Consider the following 14,342-nt stretch of genomic DNA (forward strand, 5'->3'; position numbering starts at 1 on the left):
TTGTCTACTGACCTAGCCGCCTGTACTGCGTCACTTCGACCCGACAGCTCCGACCGAAGTACATACCGACGCCATCGGTGTTCGACTCGGTGCGATGGTCGCGCCGCGCAAATTTGGATTCCACGAGTATGTCGTTGCATACGCAAGCCACACCCTCACCAAAGCCGAGAAGAATTATTCCGTTACGGAGAAGGAATGTTTGGCCATAATCTGGGCACTTGGTAAATTTCGACCGCGCGTCTATGGCCGCCGCTTCGACGTGATTACAGACCACCATGCACTTTGTTGGTTGTCCACATTGAAGGACCCCTTAGGACGATTAGCTCGCTGGGCTTCGCGGTTGCAAGATTTCAACGTACGCGTTGTCTACAGGTCTGGCCGCCGCCAGACCATTGCCGACGCGCTTTCCCGTTCACCCGTCTCAACCGAAAGCGATGCCTGCCTCTCTGCCGTTGACCAAGTACATTCGTTCCCAGCAGGCTGCGACATGGCTTAAGCTCTTATCAGCTTCCTTTGAAACCCGTCAACTGTTCCTGCACCTTCTGGAGCTTTGCGCCGTCAAGCATCTCACTTCGAAATTACGGATCGACTTCTCTATCGCCGGTATATCGTCTCTGACGTCCGCAAGTGGTTGCTGTTCATAGCTCGACATCTTCATGGTGAAAAATGTTCTGCCTTCCATATTGACCCGCAGTGTGCACATGCGGGTGTCTTCAGTACGTACACCCGGCTTCGCTGCAGGTTTTATTGGCGTGACATGTAGACCTTTGTGTGCAAGTACATTTGGTCGTGCCCTCAGTGCCAAAGCCACAAGGTTCCTGCTCAGCATGTCTCTAGTCCACTCCAGCCAATCCCGTGTCCTGCCCGGCCCTTCGATCGCATTGGCACTGACCTGTATGGACCCCTTCCGAGCATGGCTTCCGGAAACCGTTGGATAGTCTCGCCATCGACAATTTGACGCGATATGCAGAAACATCCGCTCTGCCTGCTGCCACCACTCGTGATATAGCATCCTTCCTCCTGAAAAACTTTATTTTCCATCACGGTGTACCTCGCAAACTTTTGAGTGATAGAGGACGTCTCTTCCTCTCCGAAGTCGTAAACGCGCTCCTTGATGAAAGTCTTGTCGTTCATTGCACCACGACTGCCTACCATCCTCAAACTAATGGTCTGACGGAAAGATTTAACCGCACCCTTGGTGACATGCTCTCCTAATACGTCGCCTCTGATCACACTGATTGGGATCTAATTTTTTTGTCATTCATCACGTTCGCCTACAACACTGCACCACAGGCGACCACAAGCTTCTCCCCATTCTTCCTATTGTATGACCGCGAACCTGCGACAGCCCTCGACACAATTCTTCCGTACAGAACCGACTCATCCGAATGTACGCCCATCTCTGAAGCTGCCCGCCGCGCATAGGAATGCCGTCAGCTCGCTCGTTTTTTTACAGCCGTCGACCAATGGCAACAAAAATCTCGACGTGACGATGATCACCCGCATTGTCGCTTTCTTCCGGACTTCTTTGTGTGGCTTTGGGTTCCTTCCGTGCCTGCTGGACTCTCACCCAAGCTTGTCTCCAAATATCAAGGACCCTACTTTGTTGTAGCGCAGACATCGCCTGTGACCTATATTGTCGAGCCTGTCACGCCCCCTACGGACCGACGCTGTCGTGGTCGCGAAACCGTCCACGTACAACGCGTGAAGCCATATTACGACCTCATGATTCTATGTTCACCATGAGCCGCCAGGATGGCTCCTTTTCCTATGGGGGTGATTGTAGTGAAGAGGAATGCCCGGCGCTGCAGCCACATCACCAGTGGTCCGGTAGGCGCGAGCTCGAGATTGCCTGAGCTGCTCTGGTTGCGACACGATGTCTGCTGCTTTCTTGTACTGTATTTATATTAGAGAACAAATAACTTATGTAACAGAAAATAAGGAAATAATGTATACGTAAAAAAAAACATTCTAACACATACATTCAATGCATGAGTAAAAAAAATCACCGCTCAAGCACTCCGCACAGATGGTTAACCAGCGATGCCGAAACGTGCGTCCCCGGTGTTTATCACTCGGTTAATCCCGACGGTTCATTAAACGACGACTTCTTAGGCTGCCGATCTTCGGTACGCAGTTGCTACTTGCGCACGGCTACACGAGCCTGTTCTTGTGCCCGGGCTGCAGTGTTAGCACAGCGCAGATAAGCTCGTTCCCGGTTATGCTCGCGGCGTTGCTGATCGAAAGCTGCCGGCTCTTCAGGAGTACGTATGACGCGGGGCCTATCCATTTCGGAGCCGGAGAGAAATTGCTGTGCACGCGCTCGGCTGCAACTGAGAGCAACGATGTCACTACTGGCGCCGCCATTCGCGCGCCTCTCTTTCTCTTTATTTTTCGCGCATGCGCTGTTAGATATGGGGCTGTTTCCTGCGCCTACTTCGAGGTCTGGAGACCACATCGAATCGCGCCACTGTTAAATAAAGAGCGCAGTAAGACGGAAAGCACATTCCAGAGGAGCGCACGTGCAAACAAGATGGCAGCCCCCACTTCGTGTGCCGCCGGGGGAGGTATTCAATGCTTGACTCTTCCAGAAAACGAGGGGATAGCCCGGCACTGTTGCAAGGAAAGTGGGTCCCGAAGCAAGACGGCTGTGATGTACCGGGAAGGCCTGGCAGCGTAGTCCCCATACGCCCATGGTTCCGACGCGTTGCAAGCCAGCGAGGCAAGACCGCAGGGAGAAGTAAGGCACCGTGAAAGTAAGGCACCTTGCCCGCCTTGGTCCGCCGTAGCCCCCACCTGGCTATTGTGACGGCGAGTTGTAAGTCAGCAAGGCAAGACCGCAGGGGGACCAAGCGGCGACTCTCTTCGCCGGGTATGACACCATCGCACGGGCGCCTACCAATGGCCGAAAATGGCGTCATCTGAGCGGGCTCGCCCATTGGCTGAACGTCGTTTTAAGCCGAGACCTCGAAGGATTTAAAAGACGCAGACCGGGAGCAGCGGAAGAGCATGCCAGAGCATTCCAGGATTCGTAGAGCATTCCCTTGATTGATCTTTCTCGAACTTCTTGCCGCGGGCTGCAGCGTCCGAGTTGCTGCCAGCCCGTAATGACTGTACGACTGTTCGTTGACGTCTCACTGTAAATAATGTAAAATAAACCCTCCCAAGTTTTGTTTTCATCCCAAAGTCCGTCCTCAACTCCTACAGCGCATGGCACTGCACCGGAGGAGTTTCCGGCGTACAAGTGACAGACGGACCGACGGACAAATCGGCTAGGCATATAATACATTCCAGCATGTACACTCAAGTCCAGGACTACACACGTTGCCAGATATAAACGTATAATTTATAGCATATTGTCACGGTGTAGCGACAGTGAACCACCACAGTGGTGCAACGCGGGTTCCGGAACCAACTGTTTATTGGGCGAACCTTTGCCCAGCAAGACAAGTAACGCTCAGCAGAATTATAGCGATTTGCGGGTCATGTGCGCCGGCTTTTATACGTGACTCGTCAAGCGTTCCAGTGTAATCGTTGGTGCTCGCGTACATCCCGGAAGGTAGATGATTCGCGCTGTGCGCGCAAAGCCTGACTCGTCAAGCTTCAGCGAGAAGACAGGCAACAAATAGAATCAACGATAACGTTCGAGTAAGCTTCAAATAATGCACGCGCGATTGCGCTAAGCGATAACTCCAGTTCGTTAGCTGGTGAAATGCGGTTGCTAGGAAAAGGATAAACAAGCACACGTGTCAATACATTCCCGAAGTCCACTTTTAAATACAGGCCAAGCTATATTGCTGATGTAATGAAGGTGGCAAAGTCTTCAAATGTGAATTTTTTAAGGAAGCTCGTTAGCCTTACAAAACTTATACGTTAAAACTAATAAGTCGTCTAAAAAGACCACCTCATGTTGATATGTCATCTTTAGCAAGATTTGGAGGCATACCTGTAATGAAGCTCTCAACGATGAGGCCAAAGTATGCCACCGCTGACGTCTCCACGAAGAACGAAGTCACGTAGCAGGTGGGGATGAAGGCCATACCGAAGAAGCAGAACAGACCGAGGTACGTTGCTGCGTTTCGCAACAGCGTCAATCATATCACTGTTTTCAGAACGGGCCCTCGCTCATGTTGCAAATGAAATAACGTATGCGGCAGGCCCTTAAGCGATGTAGGGCACGAGAGCGTGACGTTGCTCTTTCGTTGAACATCGGCATTGTGACAAACACCTCTAGCTACAGTTGGCCGGCGCCGCACGAAGCAGAAACACGAAGCGTCGAGACAGTGAGCGCTGGCGAAAAATGCAAGAACACCCTCCCTATTTTCTTGCTCCCTACAGTACCAGCAACCGATTTTCTTTAGAACTCAAACCCGCGCCGACATCTTCCGATCACAAATGACTTTGCCATCCATGAAGGCTGAAATACGCCTACGCCAAAGAGCACCTAAATATAAAATGAAAAAAAAGAGACGATGCGCTCACACAGTATGATGTTGGCCTTTTTGGTGAGTCCCCAGGGATCGATGATGAAGAGCGGCAGCAAAGCGATGACGCACGCGATCGTGTAGGACGCCATGTCGATGAAGAAGCTCATGAACCAGTAGCGGGTCGCCGTGATGCCGGTCATGAGCTGAATGGCCTTGGCCTTGGTGAACGTCTCCTCGGTGGGCAGGAAGACGTAGGCGGCGGCCAGCAGCGACAGAAGGAGCGGGATGGTGAGCGAGTCGACGATGCGGGCGATCAGCACCACCGTGAACACCGGGTCGACCACGCTGTCCGACACCTTCTGGATGTCGAACTTGAAGAGCGGCGCCTTGGGGCTTTCGCGGATCATGTAGTCTGCGAAAGGCGCAACCATGCCAACTGAAACAACGCGACGGCGGATGGGTGTGCAGAACGTGCATGCAACCGAGCACCGTCTATCTTCATTAGCAACCCCCTGAAGAGATCGGGGGAAAATGAGAACTTGGGTAACTATAAGAAACGAGCCAACACAAAGTGATGCTCGTAAAAATCTCGAGAATACTAAGCATTCTGAGTTCAGCGCGGTGTTTATTCCCTCGGTTAGTTTTGGCTATAGATATTTGTGGAAAAGACAACATTTGTTAATTCCCCATACATGCGCTACTCCGAGCCCAGCACGTTCTGATTTCTTGTACAAGTGGGCTATTCCTTTATTACCATTGCGGCAAGGCGTGAGGGGATCTCTTTCCCGCAGCTTTAGTAGACTTGTCCCACGAAGCTAGGCGACCTCGAGCCTGTGCGCTGATGACAAGATGCCCCGGATGTTTTCCCGGGTCGCAGCTTCGTCTTCTTCGGCCTGGCTATGGCGGCTCAAGGTACCATCAATAAACAATCTCCAGCGACCACTTTTTGATGCAGCACGTAAAGTAAAAGCTAGACGAGTAGGTATAACGGTTACTAACGATGCCCAGGCCTTCATTACCTTGACATTTCCGTAGCTCTTTCGACCTCCTCCACAGTTTTAAATGCCCAGTGCCTCTGTAATAGAAGAATTTGTTTCACTCTACCCTGTTTTCTTCTCAACGGGCGCCAGAGAAATCGGTTCATCTTCAGGATTGCGTAGGTAATACAAAACTCGAGTTAATTACGGAAAGCGAAAGGATGAACTGAGTCTGAGAATAAAGCTTCGTAGCGGAGCGTAACCAGAGCTACAAAGCCTTGATAAGACAAGCGTAAGTGGTACGAATACCTTTTGCGTTGTATTTTTCAAAGTAGATGCAACGTGTGCCCTACTGAAGAGCTTTAAAAAATAAAGGCTGTCAAAGAGGAAAGCATACTTACACAATTCCTTGAAGGCTGGTTCCTTCTGAAGAAGGGCTGCACAAGGGAAAAAATATAATAAAGAAGCAATGCGCGTTTAATTATTTAACTCTTTCAGAAAGAGCTCCTCTAATAGCCACGAAAACGCGCACCGGGATGCAGAAATATAGAATACGAATAGATGCGAGAAATGCGAGCAGGTGTGTTTCACGAGCAACGTCTGTGGTTTGTTATATTAAATGATGCCACGTATAGCTAGAGCTATTGGTAAATTGCAACGTGCAGTGTACCAAGAGCGACTATGAATTATTATTCGGTCTGGTGCGTTCCTGTTCAGACTAGCCTAGACCGCAGTCGGAGTACATCTGTCGACATTTTTTTGAGAGCCGACAAAGCGCACGTGCTTTAATACTCGCGGTCTCATAAAGAGTAATTTACGTTCAAAATAATTTATCGCGTAACTTATTATTTTTTGGCGCATAACAAATATCCGCAACTGGCCTTCTTGTAACGCACAGGCTTTAAATAAATTTCAAAATTTCATCTCTGTACGAAATCAAGAACCAACCAGCCAATACACGTGCGTCAGAGGCGCAGAAGTGTGTGCGCCCACGTATCATAACGTAACGCGCGCTAACTATACGCCTTCCTCGGCTATCGGTCCAAGTACTCCGGAATTCGTTTTCTACGTGTTAAGATTAAAGTGCTAAGATCGATTGATTGACAAACAAAATGCCAGAAGTTCAGCGCTTCCTTCTTGTCGCTTTATTTGCCTTGGTTCGCCCTGAATGTGCGTTAGCCTCGATTACACACTCAGTCATGCACCATGGACGAAGCATTTTCCACGTGCTGCAGCCAGAAATTCAAACTAAGTATATATAGGCAGATTAAAATGTACTACAATTCCAGTATTGAACCGTAGCTTTTTTATTGTCGCGCTTTTGTCCCGTTTCAGGAAACTCGTTCGCTTACGGTTCAACTCCGGATCAAAAATATAACCGGTTCATGCTCATTTGTGTAGACTTAGAACACACAGAGAGGAGTATATATTCATACCTGAACTGTGGGGCACCTGAACTCCATAGAGAGACGAAAAAACTAAAACAATATACAAAGAGAGCCTGTAGTTCTTCATGCCAAAAGTAGTTAAGACAATCCCTCTGTGGAAGCACTCCTCGAGAACCAATAGGCGAAAAGCAATACTCGATTTCTATCGCACCTAGATCAACATATACATAAGTAATCAAAAGTGACCCCTTGGCTAAATACTTCACCTTAAGAGGGACACTGCTCCTTGGAGCCGGAAATCGGTACAAATATGTTTTCATGCTCCCTTGCCTCATGTTGGTGCAGAGCATGTTTTTGGGGATGGAACCCTAATCAACCTTTACTGATTTATGTGTTGCTATAATCAACATGAACATGTCGTGAAACGTTTTTCTCGGTTTCTCCAAACGCAATTTCTGACGGTGTTACAGTGTTGGAGTGATGATATCCCTGGCTCTACTTATCCTATTGAAATAATTATTTTTTTTTGTTAGAAAGGCAGATAACCAGAGAGTTCAGTAGGTGTATAATACCAAGAAATATTATTGCACAATATTCAAAAAGTAAGATTTTTTTTCTGGGTGTTACCGTGGGTTTTTGCTGTAAAAAGGTATGAAATGCCACTACTTTGGCTCAGATCGGTCAAGAACATTCAGTATTGTAGCACTGAAAACTGATCATTCAGCACCATTTCTGTATGTCAATCTTTGTAACACAATATATTGTTTAGTAATTAGCTCATCTCTAAGCGAATTAGGCAAAAAACAGAATTTGTTGCATTTTTGAAAAAGTTATGTATAATTTGCAAAGAAAAAACTGAACGAACATCTAAAATTAGCACATTGAAATGCGCAAATTTAGCAGCTTTCATTAAAATTTACCCAGCAGTATATAATAAAACACTTTTGAAGCGCAAGGTTGCCACTTCAGGAATTATATATTGGTCTTTGTTGCCGGTGCATCCTTGGAGGATATACAAAGAGCTCACAAGTGCATTAATACGATGTCTAGCTCTGCTTGCCAAGTTGAAAAGCGTGATAACAGTGTTGCCATTTTTCAAACGACAATAAGACCACGCGCATTTACAAATCGGGTAGCATGGTTGAGCCACCAACGCAGGCTATGCATGAATGAAAGCCGTCAGAGAAAGTAACCAACCTGAATCGAAAATCATTATGTCTCTTTCGCTTTCTTTTCGGGGTTAGAAAAAAAGAAATGTATCTTTGCCATTCAGTTCAGGTACACACAAAAATGCTCTTTTCTTCCAGCTTCAATTCCGGCTCGATACACTGCTCAAAATGGCGCTCCCATCACGACGCTATTGCTTCACGTTGCCACTAATTCCCACGTCAGTCATCTGCGCACGCACAGCGGTGGTGAGGTAAGCGAAACCAGAATACCAGTAAAAGTAGGGACATCAAAAGATGTCTTCCTGTTGGCTAAACATCCGACAGAGACTGCGCATTGGCTTTTGTTTTATATTCGCCGTTAAAGCAAACCAGGATTGTGCATGGTTCGTATAGTTTCCAGCGAAACGTACTGACACGGACAGAAATGCACGACGACATACGTTTGTCGTCGTCTCTTTCGGTCCGTATCGCTACGTTTCGCTGGAAACCACCTGTGCTATGTGGAACCAACAAGCTCAGACAAACACTAATCTGCAAGATTGCGCGCCCACGCAGAAAGCATGAAATTGAGTGCACTGAAAGGAAAAAAAAGCATCACGCTCCACATAACCGTATCACGAGATCACCATGGAAACCGATCCGCATTTCTCAGCAAGAAAGTGTCGAAGTTAAAAATTTATTCTCCTTGTCCAGGAATGAACCTAGGACCAACATTTTTCCGGACTAGTCGCTCTACCATCGGAGCTAACCACGAGGCTGTAGCAGATCGAACACCGAGGTCGACGCTGAATATGACACATCAGAGGAAGACCACCTTGCTAGCTGAATTAACCATATTTAGCGTCATTCAAGTTGTCGTTCCATTCGGCCTCGGTCTGCGATCCGCTGGCCTCCTGGTTGGCTCAGATGGTAGAGCGACTACGACGGAAAGACCTTGGTTCCTGGTTAGACTCTTAGACGAAGACGAACTTTTTTTGGATTGCGAAGTCTTCCTTCTGAAATAATCGTATGAGTTTCCTATGTAGCTTCATGCTACAGTCGGGTGGGTGACGATTTTTTTATCTTTTGGGAAGGTTCCTCCACGTTGAGGGATTCTGCAGCCCGCAAAGTTTGCAAAATCAAGTGCTATGTGTGTTCCGCTTCGCTGAAGATATTAATAGCAGCTATTGAGGAGGAATGCGGCTTACCAATCTCGGTGGCAGTCGGCGATATCGCTTGCTTGTGGAGCTGGACGTACTTGGCCTGGTCAAAGTGGAAGAGATAGTAGGACAGCGTGCGTATGAGCGCCGTGACGAAGATGGTGGTCACGAGCAGTGGGATGGCCAGGTAGCTGCGCTTGCAATAGCTCATCTTCTTGCACATGAGTGCCCAAAACTGGAGTCGCCACAGACGAAAGCCCGTCACTGGAACGAAGTCCCGCTTGTAGACTGCAGGAGCAAAACAAAAAGTATTAAATGGTGAGGAGTGGACTACATAAAAAGGACAGGTGTTTCTGAACTGCCTGTTTTTATGTTTCAAGACAAGGAACGCTAGCAGTTACAGTGATGGCTTCGATGATCACGTACGCCTGATCTGACTTCGTAGTTGGAGTGGATTATTACAGCAACCAGTACAGTGGTTTATAGCAAGGATCAGTGTACGTTCAGAAATACGTTTGCGTCATCTTACGTAGGCTCCTGGCTCTACATACCTTGCTTTGAGCATACGTCGTCAGATTGGTCTTAAATCACCATTACTAGTTATTGCCAGAATGTTACGACTCCAACTACAAGTTAAGAAAAGAATAGCGATTTGCAGATAGGAAACACGCCTGTTTACAGCTCGCGGTGATTAAGGGCGTTAGTTGTCCTGACACTAACTACTAGGTCTGGCCAGAATGACCATAAATAGCAATTGAATGATGATGACGATGATTTATTGGCATCCCCTTTGAAACGGCGTGGTGTTAGTCACCTAGCCTGCTTGATTTAATGAGTACGTCTATTGTACATGATTTTCATTCTAGTATTTCTGTACACATCGATCTCCAAAAACGTTCTTCTTCTCAAAACTTCTCAAGCCTTGTATCGCTAGATATGCCTGCAACGGATCCGGTCGTATCAATTTCTTTCCTGCTTTTTTTCCCACCAATACTCTAAACGTCTCTTGCTTACCTCTACTGGAGGATCGGTTAATGCTTCCGCCCGCTTTAAATACATGCGCTTTTGGAGGTGTGCGTTACCTACGCGTCTCGCTGGGTGAATCCCTTCGCATTTCATTAGGATGTGCTGAGTGGTCTCCGGATTTCGTTGAAGCCTACACATGCCTCATCTTCTTGCGAATATTCGCTCCGGTATGTGTTTGTCCTTAGGCAATCAGCTTCAGCCTCGCACAGCAAGGCACTGCCTCTTGCATTATCGTTAAGATTTTTGCTCCTAATTCCTTTCTTCCCATTCCTATAAATCTCCATGGTCTCTTTTGTTTCCATTCTTTGCATATAATTCGCTGTTTGTTCCTCTAACTTTCTGTCTGATGGCTGTTCGTTGTCTATTTCCACTTTCAATAACCCTGTACTTGGTTGTCAACATTCTTCCCCTCTTCCTCCATTTTGTATCCATGCCTTCAGGTACAGATAGTTGTTCCCTTTAGCTGCCCATTTGTTTTCATCCATGTTCCGGAGTTTTTCTTCGAAACCAATTTTGAGCGGCGCTACCCTGACTATAAGCGAGGCCCGACCCACGTTACACTGCGCTGCCTCATTTATGGTTCTACCGTGGGCCCCCAAAGTAAACCGGCTTACTGATCTTTGCTTAACTTCCAACTCCGTCAAGATATCCCATTTCAATCACATAATGACGTTTGCGAACGTTATCGCTGGTACCATCAGTTCTTTTCAGATTCCACGCACGGACTCATACTTATTTTCGCCCCAAAATGATTTAAGTTTCATTATTACTACAATCCGCTTCACCTTCATTTTGAGATTATCTTGGTGGGTGCTTGAGTAAGTCTTTCCTTCGTTTATGTGTACGCCGAGGTAAACATATTGCTTGACTATGGTTATGAGCTGCTGTTAAACTGACAACACGTAATTACTTGCCTCTTCATGAAAGATCGTAATACCCGTTTTCTGTGAGCTAAAACACGGCCGGCCTCGAGGGGTGCGCGCGCTTCTCTTAGGGAAAGCGCGCGCACCCCTCGAGGCCGGCCGTGGCTAAACTTAAGGCCTAGATTTGTCGCTGCATTGCCACAGACATTCGCAATTGTCTGTAAATCTCTTGCATTGTCCGCTAGTAACTCGATGTCGTCCGCGTATATCCGGGAGCCTTCGCGGCAACATTTGTCCATTACGCATGTAGTATAAATCAAACCCTAATTCACTGTTTTCCAATCGCCTTTAAGGCCTTAACATAAAGCGTGAACAACAATCGCGGCAGAAGACATCCTTGTAGTTGGTGAATTTCCCCCACTTCATAACATATTGGGCCTAATCTTACGATGTATACTAGGCTGTCTCTATATGTACATCACTCAACAGCTCCATGAAATTGTCAGCTATGCCTTCGTGCTTCAGAACATCCCATAAGAATTTCCTATCTACGTTGTCGTAGGTTCCTTTACTATATACAAATGCTCTCCATAAATATATACCTGAGCGACTGAAATATCTATGCGCAGAGCTATAATCACCGAGCTAGCCAATGGGATCATAACAGCTAGCGCTCCTAGTGACCGCAAGCTGGAAACAGGCGCGTTCTTTTTTATGGGCGAAACGCCATTTTTATGAATAAGTCGGCGCCAAGGTTATTATTGCATTTAAGATAGTATATCGAAACCACAGAAACCTGAGAGCATTTTTGTGCAGTGATAAACGACCTGCGAAGCAACTAAGTATTAACTATAGTTTTGCGAAAGTAAAAGTACTCTGCGTTCAACCAAGAAAAAGTTCCGAAATCGCTATCTATAGAACGCACTCAGGATACGCACGAAAACTGGTAGATGTACGCCTGCTGTTGAGCCGAAGAGTTTGGTAGGCCATGTCCAAACGCTTTTGACGAACCGAAATCAAAATCACTGGCAAGGCGAAAGTGAGTTCCGGCTGGTTTTATTCCGTAGAACAATGCCGTCTTTCGTTCTTTTGTTTTTCGCATTTTACTCGGCTCAGCTTAGTTGTTGACTGCACATGGCTACGTCACTGCTTGCATCATCGCGAGAGCTCGTAATACGTTCCTTTCGATGATAACACGAGCATCGTTTTTCAACGGGGCAATGGTACATTCGTACAAGCTCGTTCTTTAAATCTTTTTAATGTATATATAAATCTTCAAATATCTTTATGGGCTAAGATAGGCCGCCAATCGTAGAGAGTTTGTTTTATCGCGTGTTACTCTCTCCTTCGCGCCGACAGTGTTCTGGCCGTCCTTTACAAGCCTACAAAGCCAGTATCTCCTTAAATCCTGATGCCTCGGTCAAGCCTAGAGCTTCCAAATTTGATTGCGGAATGAATACTCTCGCATTCTATCAGAATATTTTGAATGACTTTTGGACCATTTCCGCACACTATATGCACGAGACGACTTCGCCTGCAAATTTTCTTTTGGAACTACATGCGCCGCATTCACAAGGCATTTTGCCATCGGCTAGCCGCCTTCGCTAGTAATGTCCAGCATCAGGATTGGGCGAAAATTTTTCTTGCGAACAATATCGTGCGAACAATACGGCACTGTCCTTGGAATTAGGATAATGCTTTTTTCTTTCTGATTTAATTTTTTGCCTGTTGGATATTGTTCCATAGCTGGATATCCATAGCTGGATAAAAAGCTCACTGCTTAAATCGTGGTGGTGTAAAAGCCAAGCTGAATTACTTGATCACTGTTCGTCTGGCCACCGGTACTCGCTCTTATTTCTCGACATGCAATTTTTCTTCGCTCTTCTTCACCAAAGATATCGCCTTGTACGCCAGGCGAGCGTCGGCAGTAGCCAATACGCAAGGCGAAGGCGTGCCTTATCGCCTTGCGTGACCTATCGATCACCGCAGCCGCCATTTTACATAAAAAAAAGCAGCATGGAGAGCGGTGGCCTACCAAGACACCGCTTGCTGAATAGGTAATTGTTCTGGTGGGAGCGTAGGGCCACCCTGTTCTTAGGAGCCGTAATATGAACGGATTCTTGTCGACCGGATCTATTCTTATCACCCACCGCAGCGAGTGGTCGATACCTCAGATAATTTAGGCGTGGCGTCCTGCCAGCTAATGACGAAAGGTAAAAAGAATATAAAATGGAAAGACTCGTCAGATAATACAGCCCGTTCGGCCTCAAGGCCTCACTGCATCTGCTGTCGCTGTCTCTGCTCTTGAAAATGTATTTCAGAAGAGAGACGGAGATATTAAAAGAAGTTCAGCTCTGTCGTGACGTGGCAGAAAAGAGAGGAAGACGACGAAGTGTGGCGACGGGTCGGTAGGGCTCCACATCTGCTCCGCACAGAAGCTACATGTTCGGCGAAATCACCACCGCATCCAGATTCTACGTAATCATCGTGTGCCTGAAGTCAGCCCGAGCACGTCAACACCAAACTTGAGGGTGTAAGTGCTATATTTTGCATTTTACGGCCACATCAAGTTTCGAAGCGGGGCCGCCCCGCTAAACCTACTTCGCTAGTGGCGAGGCCTAGCAAAGGCTTCGGCCGCCGCACCGCTGCAGATGGCGAACGCGCTGCTCAATGCCGACGCCGACAAAGTCCACCAATCGTCTACCGGGGCCCCGGAGGACGAGGACATGGAAATTCGCGAATCCCAAGGACTTCTTCCGGCCGCTGAGGAGAACAAAGAAGACAATGAGCCTTGGATCAATGTTACCAGTCGTGCCCGTCGCCGTCGGCTGCAGACACGCTCGACCACGCCCCAACTTTCCCGAACGCCACCGAAGCCCGTTCTCCGCCACAGCCGACCGGCGATGCGCAAGCCCCGACAACCCCCCCCCCCCCTTCCTGCCGATGATTACAAGTTGGCGGTTCGTCCACGGAACGGCCTGCAGCTCAACAAGGTGAGCCCAGGGAAGTTGGTGGACGCCATCACAAATGCCGCAAAGCTGCAAATCGGCTCCACCGGATTCAAAGTACGCATCGACGAAGACCAAAACATCCTTGTTCTGAGCACTGCCTCAGAAGCTACGGCCTCGGCACTAAGCAAGATGCAAAAAATTACAATTGATGCAACAACATATGATATTGCATCATACGGAATTTCCCCCGATAACTCTTGCAAAGGGGTAATACACAACATCGATCACGACACCACGCCCGAAATGTTACTTAAACGCATTGAATCTCCCGGATACGAGGCGCTAACATGTAGAAGACTGGGAAACACAACCACCATGGTGATCACATTCTTGGGAAAAACA

The 14,342-nt window shown here is 47.5% G+C and overlaps 1 protein-coding gene and 1 long non-coding RNA gene across 2 annotated transcripts in view; one reads left to right on the top strand and one right to left on the bottom strand.

The window, feature by feature from the left end:
- The window catches only part of LOC135902778 (phospholipid-transporting ATPase ABCA3-like), a 173,572-nt gene that overhangs the window by 51,242 nt on the left and 107,988 nt on the right, over nucleotides 1-14,342 (bottom strand). Inside the window, exons 16-19 of the mRNA XM_065433016.2 lie at nucleotides 9,149-9,388; nucleotides 5,806-5,841; nucleotides 4,483-4,839; nucleotides 3,947-4,072 (exon numbers count right to left, since the gene is read on the bottom strand). Of these exons, the coding sequence (XP_065289088.2) occupies nucleotides 3,947-4,072; nucleotides 4,483-4,839; nucleotides 5,806-5,841; nucleotides 9,149-9,388 (759 nt within the window). The remainder of the gene's footprint in view (nucleotides 1-3,946; nucleotides 4,073-4,482; nucleotides 4,840-5,805; nucleotides 5,842-9,148; nucleotides 9,389-14,342) is intronic.
- LOC135905591 (uncharacterized) overlaps nucleotides 1-14,342 on the top strand; it is a 49,896-nt gene that overhangs the window by 6,234 nt on the left and 29,320 nt on the right. The window contains exon 2 of the long non-coding RNA XR_010565415.2: nucleotides 8,100-8,212. This is a non-coding gene — a long non-coding RNA (uncharacterized lncRNA). The remainder of the gene's footprint in view (nucleotides 1-8,099; nucleotides 8,213-14,342) is intronic.

The sequence above is a fragment of the Dermacentor albipictus genome, chromosome 1 (assembly GCF_038994185.2).
Source record: "Dermacentor albipictus isolate Rhodes 1998 colony chromosome 1, USDA_Dalb.pri_finalv2, whole genome shotgun sequence".
Lineage (NCBI taxonomy): Eukaryota > Metazoa > Arthropoda > Arachnida > Ixodida > Ixodidae > Dermacentor > Dermacentor albipictus.